This window comes from Lathyrus oleraceus, chromosome 3, assembly GCF_024323335.1.
Source record: "Lathyrus oleraceus cultivar Zhongwan6 chromosome 3, CAAS_Psat_ZW6_1.0, whole genome shotgun sequence".
Taxonomy (NCBI): domain Eukaryota; kingdom Viridiplantae; phylum Streptophyta; class Magnoliopsida; order Fabales; family Fabaceae; genus Lathyrus; species Lathyrus oleraceus.
In genome coordinates, this window is record NC_066581.1 from 163,731,051 (window position 1) to 163,743,351 (window position 12,301).

General features: G+C 34.6%; 1 protein-coding gene and 1 pseudogene across 1 annotated transcript; one reads left to right on the forward strand and one right to left on the reverse strand.

Moving 5' to 3' along the window:
- Positions 1 to 2,562: 2,562 nt before the first annotated feature.
- LOC127130229 (protein NRT1/ PTR FAMILY 5.2-like) lies at positions 2,563 to 4,663 on the forward strand (annotated as a pseudogene).
- Positions 4,664 to 4,988: 325 nt separating this feature from the next.
- Positions 4,989 to 10,834, reverse strand: LOC127126007 (BRCA1-associated RING domain protein 1). Its single transcript, XM_051054867.1, has 13 exons — positions 10,570 to 10,834; positions 10,419 to 10,472; positions 10,248 to 10,318; positions 9,992 to 10,087; positions 9,629 to 9,906; positions 9,163 to 9,498; positions 8,921 to 9,021; positions 8,559 to 8,745; positions 8,346 to 8,452; positions 7,184 to 7,277; positions 6,041 to 6,206; positions 5,835 to 5,953; positions 4,989 to 5,528 (listed from the first exon to the last, which is right to left on the reverse strand). The coding sequence occupies exons 1-13, from the start codon at positions 10,683 to 10,685 to the stop codon at positions 5,199 to 5,201; spliced, it is 2,055 nt and encodes a 684-aa protein (XP_050910824.1). The 5' UTR covers positions 10,686 to 10,834; the 3' UTR covers positions 4,989 to 5,198.
- Positions 10,835 to 12,301: the final 1,467 nt, after the last annotated feature.

Sequence of the window (12,301 nt, forward strand, 5' to 3'; positions counted from 1 at the left end):
TAATTCGATACAAGTACCAAAAAGTATTGGCCTCTAGGGCTTACACCAACAATGACTTCTTTCACATATGGTTATGGATTGCGTATTTGTCACCATTCATGTTTCCCCTTAGGGCGAGCCACCTACTAAGGGGGGATCATGTGTAGGCATCATATTATGGAATGGGTGTCTAATAGGGTCCGGCCCCATATCGCAATGTTGTGGGTCTTTACAAATATATAACTACACAGTCTCTCAAGCACAAGGACTTGTAAAGGACTAAGTGGTTAAGCTCCTTTTTTTTACCTAATCTCAAACTCTTTATTCCTTTTAGGTGAATCTCGTAGTTCAGGGTGATTCCCTCAATTAGGGGCGAGTCCTTCAGAGGTGAATCCCCTACTTAGGGGTGAGTCATCGTGTCCTACTAGGTGTCTACTCTATAAATCGTATGTTAGCTGAGGAAGATCAAACATAAGTCAAGTGATGTTTAGAGACGTCAGAATGTCAGTCATTTATGGAAATTTGACTGTTTGGTGGGAAAGAAGTGTGTGTGACATTTAATGTTGTTCATGATGATTTTTTTGGAGAAACTCAGTCTAGTTCCTTTTGTTATGTGTGCTCTTGACGTGTGAAACCATATCCACTTCTTGCAAAAGTTGTGCTACTAGGCACGCATGTGGCTTGTGCTCTTGATTTTTTTCCTTTATAAAGGGTCATGACTATCTTTTCAAAAAGACTTTTTCCTTTCCCTTATTTTAGAATTTCCACTAGCAATAGTACTTCTCTGATCTTTAAGTTCAAATAGGAACGGAGAAGATTATAGGGTTTGTTCAACTTCTAGGATTCAAGTATTGTGGCATTTTATTTACCTCTTCGCATTTCATCAAGAAAAAACGACTATGAAGAATGTCAAATGTATCCATGTTCGAGTACCCTTATATAAAACACACGCGTTTGTTTTAGATATTCTCTCATTCACACACTCGAATTATTTTTTCACTCATTCACTGACTTTATCATTAGGGTGGTAATCTTGCATGTCAACCTCTGCTCCGTTGTACCGAAAGCTCACTTCACCCCATCATAACTCAAATTCGGCCGATCTCCACATAGTTGTGGTTCCATTACGGAACATTTTATAAGTAATATTTAATAAAAATAATCTTTGGAAAAGTTCTGTCATTAGATGTTGACTTTTTATATTGCCTTCATATATAATACTAGGCCTTGGCTTGCTGCATATTTGTTCATGTTTCCAATAGATGTTATTGCCTAAATCACGTCATAGGACCAATTAGACCCTTGCGGACGTACTTAGAACATGTGTTTAAGATGAAGGTACGAGTTGAGATAAGTATCTGCCTTTTATAGAGTTTGTGTATAGAAACTGATGGAAGGAAGTGTATGCCCCATTTATGTTGGTGACGAGTAAGTGAGAAATCCTTCTAAGACCTGATTTGATCCATTTATCACATTTCATCTCCATAGGCTTCTTGTTCAATAACTAAGGTCTAAAGCGGTCCTATAAAAAATTTTGCGATTTCGGTCGATATAGATATTGCAACATCGAATGCGGTCCTCATGGCATAAGTTAATCATAATTTGTTCTTTAACATATAAACGGTAAATAACAATATCAATATCAACACCTATTGATAGACCATTTTCTCGCGCCTGATTTTTTAAACCTTATATTTTTTAAAACCTTAAGATCTAGTAACAGTTTTCTTAACCATATTATCAGCATGCTATAAGTTAAAAATAACAAGGGATAGAGACCTATCAGCCATGGCATTGTATATCACTAGTGATGGAAAGGGAATAAAACATATATATGCACAAATACATTTTGGGAAGCAGAAAGAGATTAGAGCTTATGTGACATGGACTATGTGAAGAGAGAAAAAGTTATAACCGTGTAATTACACAGTCCAATATACATGCACTTTGAAACTCCTTATTGGATTAAAAACTATTTATTGTAAATATCATATCCATATTATTTTATTGTAGGTAACATTATTTAATATATTATTGAGATACAAGATTAATATACATATCAATCAAGAGATTCTACATATTGATACCAAAAAAATGTTGCATATGCATTCAATCAAATCATCTATGATATACTTTATTATGCTAATTCTTAAAATATATTTATATGGTAAGATATAATTGGATGTATGTGGAAAAGAAATTACATACAAATTAAATCCATCATGGAAAATTTGAAAAGCCATTTTAATGTATTTATTTTTGTAATCTCGTGACTTTTGTGCCATGTCAATTTCAAAGATCTAATAGCTTGGTCGAGAAGGTAAACAACAGCTAACATGGTAATAAAAAATTGATGAAAACTATAATAAATAAATAAATAAATGACATGCAGAAGCACAAACTAGTTTTTGGCCTTTGGATTTCTACATCATGTTAGCTCATGCAAAATGGAATGTGTAAAATATATAAAACCAAACTTCCTTAAATACATCAAAAGTTAATAGGAAAAGTTAGCAAGTAACAACCTTGTAAGATTCTAGACACTGAAGAGCTCAGCTCAAGTTGTTGTTCTTGTTCAGTATCATGGAAGTCAGTGAAGAAAAAGGGCCACTAGAAGATTATACTAAAGATGGCACGGTAGATTCACAAGGTAGACCTGTTTTAAGATCGAAGACGGGAAGATGGAAAGCATGTTCCTTCCTAGTAGGTATAAAATGAAGTCTTTTACTGTGTTATATAAGTTTTAAGAATGTGATTATGTGACATATGTGTGTTGTATGTGTAATTTATAGGGTATGAATTGTTTGAGAGGATGGCTTACTATGGAATATCAACGAACTTAGTGGTGTATTTAACGAATAAGCTTCATCAGGGGACCGTGGAATCTTCGAACAATATTAGCAATTGGGGAGGATCGGTGTGGTTGATGCCGCTTGCGGGAGCTTATGTAGCTGATGCTTATCTTGGCCGATATTTGACCTTTGTAATTGCATCGGGCATTTATCTCATGGGAATGTGTTTGTTGACTCTATCAGTTTCACTACCATCGTTGAGGCCGCCAGAATGTGCCAAAGGTGTTGCGTTCGAAAACTGCCCCAAGGCATCTCCGTTGCAAAAGGGTGTTTTCTTCCTTGCCTTGTACATCATTGTTCTGGGCACTGGCGGAACCAAACCCAACATTTCTACAATGGGAGCAGACCAATTTGATGACTTCGATCCTAAGGAGAAATCTCATAAGTTTTCCTTCTTCAATTGGTGGTATTTTAGCATTTTGATTGGTGTCTTGTTCTCTACTACTTTCTTGGTTTACATACAAGATAATATAGGTTGGACCCTCGGATACGGCCTTCCAACCATTGGACTCGCATTTTCGATATTGGTGTTTCTATTAGGAACACCATATTATAGACACAAATTGCCCCAAGGGAGCCCTATGACAAGGATGCTTCAAGTATTCGTGGCTGCTGTGAGAAAATGGAAGGTGTGTGTCCCCGAAGATACAAATGAGCTGCATGAGCTGAGTATGGAAGAGTATGCATGTAATGGTAGAAACAGAATTCCTCACACATCTTTCTTCAGGTTGAGTTTACTTTCTTTTAGTCTCTTAAATATTTCACCATATTTCTTGGTGTGGGGGCAACACACTTTCTTTTCATCACACGAATTTCACTAAATTAAGTTGGTCTCTTAATGATATGGTGGCATCTATGTGAATTTCAACCAATAAAATAGAGTGTTAGACACTAAATATATGTTGATAACACCTATTTGATGTGTATGTGTCCCCCTCTTCTCTGTTTGCAGTTTCCTTGACAAAGGGGCTATAAAGACTGGACAAAGTTCACCATGGATGCTTTGTACAGTGACACAAATTGAGGAAACTAAGCAAATGGCAAAATTGATTCCTATTTCGATTTTCACAATTATTCCAAGCACATTAGGAATGCACTTATTCACACTCTTTGTTAAACAAGGCATGACTCTAGACAACAGAGTGGGACATCATTTTAATATATCTCCAGGAAGTCTCCTATCAATTACAATTATATTCACATTGATATGGATTCCAATGTATGATCGGATTTTTGTGCCTTTCATCCGACGCTACACTAAAAATCCTAGAGGAATCACAATACTGCAAAGAATAGGAATTGGCCTTGTGTTTTACATCATTATATTAGTCATTGCTTGCTTAGTTGAGAGAAAGAGACTCAGGGTTGCAAAAGAAAACAACCTCTTAGGCATGCATGATACAATACCTCTCACTATTTTCATTCTACTCCCTCAGTTTGCCTTGTCGGGGATTGGTGATAACTTTGTCGAAATTGCCAAGTTGGAGTTCTTCTACGATCAAGCACCAGAAAGCATGAAGAGTCTCGGAACAGCATGTGCCACAGCCTCATATGGTCTAGGTGGTTTTCTCAGTACCTTTTTTCTATCTGCTGTCGCAGATATCACCCAAAGACAAGGTCGCAAAGGTTGGATTTTGGATAATATCAATGTCTCCCATTTAGATTATTATTATGCATTCATTGCAGTAATAAGCATATTAAATTTCATTTGCTTTCTGGTTGTTGCAAAGTTCTTTGTGTATAATGATGTAAAATACACCAGACCGGTCTTAGAGATGAACGCTACTTCATCTCAGGACAGTGGCACTTCACAACCAGATGCCAAGTACTAGAAAAATATGGTTATTTCTTCATGTGTATGTTTAAAAAAATCAAGTGGGCATTTTGCTTTATAAGTGGAAGATTTGCTTTAGATTTTTGAATTTAGCCACACTTGCAAGTAAATTAATGGAAATAATGAATATGCTTATTTATATTATGCAATTCCTAAGACATTATTCCTTCTGTTAGAATATCAAAAAATAAAGAGCTTTTTGTTGGAACATTTTTCTTAAATTTAGCCTTGCCAATTTCATATCTTAAAGCTAAATACAGTGTCTTTTTCAGTATCTTCCTTAATATTACAGACTCTTTTGAACAAACTTGACAACACTTGACTGAAATAATAAGTAAAACACAGAATTTAATCTATTCCATATGAATTTCATAACATATCATCCCTTATCATCTTTAGTGCCAAAAGAAGATATATCTTGAACGCCCAAACAAGATATAAATCAAGTAGACATCTTGTACAAAACTGATCAGAATTTTGCAAAATAAACACCCTATTAAAAGATGTACAAAATATCTGCCACAAAATACATTTTAACTAACCAAAGGCTGCAGTTTACATGCAGCAATTGACTCCAGAATCCAAGTGTGACCAATAACTTGATAACCGGTATTGGCAGCTAGATCCTCTGCTTCACTTAGTCTCTGCCAAAGAATTGAAACTTCCTCCCCCAGCTTACATCCTTGTGGAGGATCAATATTGTAAACAACCAGCACTTTTGCATCTACTCTAAGTTCCAATTCATCTTTGCTTTTCAACACAGCACCTTCTCCCGCTTCAACTAAATCTTCAAGATATTTCTTAAAACTCAAATCATAGTCACCAGAAAAATAAAACTTTAAGCCACTGAATATCTTTGGCTCCTACAATCAGTCAGAATATAGAACTCAAGACATTAATACCACATAATTTAACAAATGAATATCAACAAAATAAACTAAATTTTAAAGTCACTAGTGGAGCTAAAGAGAAAGGTAAAGGTGGTCTTAAATTCTGGAACCGAAATTGCAACAACAAAATTTATGTAATATTTTTTGTAACCACATTAAACCAGAAATGCAGTTCCACTAGTCGCATTTTCATTTGTCCAAATCTTTTTCTCAAAATCAAAGATCAAAACAAAACCATAATTCAAACCCTTAATCAAGATGCAGTGAAAGAATATTTACCTTGGCCAGTGCCATAAGTCTGCCAGCTTTTGGGCCACCACGGCACCCTTGATTGTCTAGATCAATTTCATAACATTCTTCGTCAACAAGATTAGTCTCTTCCAAGCATGCAATTATCCCTAAGTTATTCATTAATGATTGTGAATAATCAAACTAAAATGAGGCAGCAAATCAAGGAAACAAAATTAGAAGCCTAAATTACATACAGTCTACTTTTAGGATCCATTGTCCATTTAGAATTGCCCTCAAAACTTTCATTGTCCTCGAGCATGCCCCATTTGCATCCGTTGCTGCAATCACATGGGTGACATTTGAGGTCCAACACTTGGTCACTGTAGCACCAACCTTGCTTGCAAAATTAATCAAAAGCACCTGCACCACCAAAATGAAACATATTAATTAGTTTAGTTATACAATAGATATTTGTGAAAATAATTTATTTCTGGAAGTGATATAATAATAAAAAGTTTATTGTCATTGGAATTTAATCCAAGTATTTAATGGATAATATTTGTGAGTGAAATAATGTTTAATGAACTGGCTTTGATAGATATATGTGTGGAAGTAATCTTTTAAGAAAAATGGTTACAAATAATAACAAAACTATAATCTTCTTGGAAAAATTACTACTATATTGCTAAAATATATGAAATGTATTATATAAAAACTTATATCAAATTGTGTGATAAATATAAAATGTGTCAGAATAAACAACAAATTGTATTAAGAAACTCCACACAGTGAAACAAACAAACATTTTTAAATTAACATGTTCTGCAATCCTACAACATAGTTAAATGCTACACAACAATATTAACACTATTACATAAAGTGAAATAAAGGATAATACATAACATAAATGAACTAATAAATCTTTTTAATAAGATGTATGAAATGCTAATTGGAAGAATTGAAAAATAATGAAGAGTAATAAAAGTATAGTGTGTATACTAGGGTTTGAACACATGCACATGTAAATTCACTGAAAAGCTTTTACAAAAAAGTTACTTTTTGTTGTAGAGCTTTTTGTAAATATTGTTTGGCCTTGCTTCTTTAAAGTAGAAGAAAAGACAAGAAAAGGGCAGGCCAAACAATACATAAGCCCCTTAAGAGAGAAGCTTTCCCGCCAATATTTCCCTGAGTCTCTTCATACCTCACTTCCACTCTCCTATGATTACATCATCATTCCTAAAACTGACTACCCCTTTTACTAACCACCATATTAGAAGTTTATGATGCTGCTATAAAGCCATGAACATCCCACCCTTATACCATTTGGAGAGAAACAGTTATGATAATGAAGGTAATGAAAGACTTAATCACAGATAGAAGACAACATTCATACTAACCTTTTCTTCATTTGATAGGGCAGATCCACAAAAAACCATTTTTTTACCACTATTCTTTAAACCTCCCAACAGGTTGTTTGGTTGTTGAAATGGCCTACAGCAACAGTGAATATATAACCTTAGAAACAGGGTTAAAACAAAAGGAGAAAAGGAGTATGTTCATCATAGCAAATTAATAGCTTCCTTACATACATATACTATTATGGTAATGAAATTTGCAAGGAATTTAACCCTGAAATTCACTCAATTATAATAAATATTTGAGGGAGCTATTAGAGCATATTTGTGCATATTGTTTTACTTGCATTTCTTTTAAGTTTGTTACAATAGTCCTTCAGCCCTAACTGAATTGCAGACTGGACCGATGACGATATGCACTCAGTGTTAAAATGTGACTGCAGTTCACTAGAAATTGATCCTTTTATCATGAGCATTTTCTCAGTCCAGACACCTATTCTTTTACTTGTTCTATGTTATGAAGGCCTTGGGCCCATATATGATCAGAGAATGGAGTTATGATCATCTGCACTGAAGTGTTATGATATGTCTCAAAATGAGTAATGGATTTTATTGATTGTATTTCCCTTGCTTCTCTATTAAATAAAGTACACCTTAGGCCCGCATTGGATCAGAGACTGGATATATGAGCATCTAGACTTGTGTCTACTACAAAAGATTGGTTATGTTTCTACCGTACAAGTGATTTGTTATGTTCTGAAATTCACTATCAAACCTCATTTGCTGCTACCATAACATTACTGCATCAAATCTTAATCAAACCAGTTTATAAATTTAGCAACAAATTCAAGGAGTCATTGTAGGCTTTAGAATGTGGCTCTTACTATACCTCCAAGATGTTTCTCAAAAGCAGAGTTTCAAATTCTCTCAACTTCTATTTTCTCTCTTTACATCATTGTCTCAGCAATACATTCTAAATGAACACTGAATCATTCAATATTATCTGGTTTGGGAGATGAACTGTTGTATATATAACAAAGTAGTATTTAATGTGCTCTAGATTTTGTTCTAATATTCAAATATCAACTGTTGAAAGTAAATAAACAAATTATATATTAACAATATGTTGGGGAATAAGCAGCACATGCCATTATATAAATACCATAATCAAACACAAATAGACATTACTTCAAAAAAAACATACAGTTGAGATGAAACAGAATGCTTCTGAGTTGACTTTTTCTTATGACTGGAGTTCTCACTTGGAAATTTGACATTTGAATGAGAGGGGCATAGCAAGAGATAATCCACCTGAACAAGAGAAATGAACAATGTTTAAAAAAATATCCATAGAAACTCTAAAACAACTACTGTTTTGAAAAGATAAAAAAACACTAGTAATTGAAGAAAATAGTACATGATCCCAGCGGCAGGTAGAGATGTTCATTGCACAAGGGACATGATAAGTTCTTTTACATGATTTGACAAAGCAACCAAGAGCAGCTCCCTTTAGACCGCATTGGGTGCATTTAAGCTTTGCTCCCCTGGCCACTTCTTTCTTCAAATTCTTAACAGTTTCACCAACAAAGTACACTTGGGGAGCCCTGGTTTCACAAAGTTTTAAAAAAAATTATCAGCCAAATGCATGTTAAGAAATATTTGAACAATCCATGATCTATAGAGAATTATCATCTAGTTTTAGAACAACTCCACCTAAAACATACATCCAAAATTCTATCATAATAAATTATGCATGCACAGAATATCAAGCGAGTGTACCAGTCAATACAAACTTTATGCACATGCACAACATTTGGTTGCATTGCAGCATCTCCTGTAACTAAAATTCCTTCTTCATAATGGAGCATAGGCCCAGTAGCCTACAAAAATTCACTTGAACATCAGGAAAATAATTTCAAGAAATTGAATAGTGGGAAATATGAGAATAAGATAGCTTTCATGGAAAAGGGGCTGGCATAAGGCCAATTAAGTGCAGGAAATTGATGCACATGATATCTCACCTCTGAAATATTAAAGGACTGGCAAAACGAGCACATGCTTGTACTTGGACACAAGTCATTTGGTGCATTAGAAGGTATGATTAGACCAGGGTCCTTTTCAGATTTAAGGTCCAAGTCATGGCGGTAATCCACAAGCTTATTATGATATGAGGTGCTTTGTTGAATAATAGCATCTCCATTAGTAAGATTTTTTTGTTTCTTAATACCTCGCACAAGACCCTCATTTTCAGAGGCAGAACTTTCAGACCTGAACTTTGCCATTCTTTCTTTCAAATCACTTTTTCCTGTAGTTGCACTTTTTAATGATGAATATTCAGATTTCACAACATTGACTGGCTGAAATGAAAAATTTAGGAGAATAAGGTGCCAAACTGAAAGAGGACTTGGCCTACCAAATACAGGAAGTTCAATGTAACTACTTAAATAATCAAGACCATAATACTATGTAATAAATAATAAATCATACCTGCTCACTGTCTTGATAACTACAGCAGTTATCAGAACCTTTGGTATCACAAAATGGAGGGCTGTCTGGTGCTGATTCAGTCACTTGATTCAAATCCATTTCAACACGATCCCCAATTTCTTTCTGAGAACATCTCATTGAATTACTTTTCTCCACAATGCGGTTAGCATCCCCAGCCTCATTTGACATACTCGAGTTCAGCAGAACCTTGTCGGTATTCTTATTACTACAAGTTGAATTGTTAAGAGTTTGGCAACGCTCCAAAACCATCCTATCATCTACATTAAACAATTCACAAAAAACAAGTCAAGCATCAAACAAAAACTAGAATTTACACATACTAATGCAAAAAAAAAAACTCACCAAAAGAACGTTGCTGAAATACATTAGCACAAAAGGTCGCATCCAAGTTCTTATAAATAGTCACCATGTTTTCCACAAATGGCACATGCCTTAAATCTACCACCAAAAAAAAACACATTAAAAAGTGAAACTCAGCGCAAGCAGTTAAACAAAGCATGCAAATCATATACTAAACGAGTTCCCTAAAATATAATCAACACTCGCTTAGAACGTGAATCTATAACAACAAAATAAGTGTATTTTGATAATGAGTTACCTATTTGAGCGTATTTGGTGTTACAGAGAGCACACTCAGAATCAATCGTTGAACTATCTGACATGCAGGAACTGCCAATAACGAAAGAAGAATAGAAAAAAAAAATCAAATAATCTCGACTGAAAAACCTAGAATTATTAACCGGGATAACATGTAGAAGAAGTAACGAACCTGCAGAACAAGTGGTTGCAAGGAAGCAAAACCGGTTGCTTGAACAAGCTCAAGCTACAAGATCCATCACCATATCAAACAAATTATCAAATCAACCACTCAAAACCCTAAATAACAAAAAACAATGAAATAAAATAAACAAAACGCGAACCAGAGAGGGCATTTGAGTTCGAGAGCGAGTTTCTGAAAGTGAAGCATCCATGGATTCAATAGTTTACTACTACTTTTACTCGCGATGTTGTTGATGGATTTTCCAGAATCCTCCATTTTTCTTTCTTCTGTGTGCTTTGAGAATCGAGAGTGATACGATTCGGGGTTTATGTGTTTTTGGAAATCGTGAGGAAGTAGAAATCGATGGTTAATTTCTTTTCTTATGGTGTTTTGTGCGATGACGTGGACGGCTGAGATTTAGTTTTGCGAAAGAGTATAGGCGCGGGGAATAATGGATTTGATAATATTGGCGCTTCGCAACGGTGACGTTTTTGCTTGAATTGAAAACTGCTCGCGCTCTTTTTTTTTAGTTTTTGGAGTTAGTTCCCACCACTAGTTCCCGCTTCCTTTTGATATATTTTTTGCTTTAACTTTTTAATAACTTACTTGGGCTTCAATACCTAAATTAAAAGTACACTTTTTGTCAGAGAAAAAAAAAACTAAAATAAAAATGCGTGACAGTAACCTATTGGGCTGCAATCATTCTCATGTTTCTCCTATGAATTTTGACTCAACATAACCTATTTTGCGTGACAGTAACATCATTTTCTCTTTCTTATGATAAAAGTGACATTTTTATGCCCGCGTGATTGATGATATGTTCCTCGTATAATATAAATATTTTTTATATGAAATAATTAAATAAATATAGTACTAAAAATATCAATATAAATCTTTAAGCGCAATAAGTAGTCAATAGATTAATACAATTAGAGTTCGTAAAATAAATCGATAATTTCTTAATGCACCATAAATATTTCTTAACCATTACGTGAAATTATTTAAATGTTCTCAGTTTTTGGAGATGCGTCTCCGTACACACCTATTTTTGAATAAACATTGAAATATTTCGGAGATATATCTCCGAAATATTTTGGAGCATAAGAGTCGCGTCAGATTCTTCTTCTTTCTCATTACACATTTCTTCGACCACAATTTCAAACTCTCTCAATACACTACTATATATCAAATTAAGTTTCATCGAACAAGATTCAAGGAGACTCAATAAAACATAAAGCTTCAACTGTAACATCATTCAACTTCATCAAAATCATCAATTTCAAGTAAGTTTTTCGAGTTTCCGATAAATGATTGAGTTTTAGTATAAATGAGTATAAATCAATTATTAGGATTGAAAATGTGTAGAAATCACATGTAACATAGTTTAGACATAGTGTATAAGTTCTTTGTTGGCACATAATGGTGATCAGAACATGTTTTTTTCAACTTGCATGTGGTACATTCGTCATTGACACAACTTCTGAGTTGCAGAACATTCTGGAGATGCATCTTCGGAATTGTTCAGTATTTTCATATACTGCATGAAATTCATGAGATGCATCTCCAGAATATTTCAACATTTTAGTTACCTGGTGCTTTTGGAGATGTATCTCCGAAATTTCCTACGGTATATTATCTTTTTTATTTTCTTGCTTGTGTGTGTTATTTGTGTTCGCTAATGGTATGTCTTACTTTAACTTACAGGCATAATGGCTGACAGACATGACAGACTGAGACATTGCAGGGTTGCTCAGCACGCATCTGTTAGGCAGAGTGAAGCCAGCAGGTTCCGGATGCTCCAGGTACCTCTGGTTAAGCAGAGTCGTCTACTTTTGGGGCTCGCACTTCTCCTCGGATCACTCCATTTTCTTCTTTGCGTAGGAGATAGGATT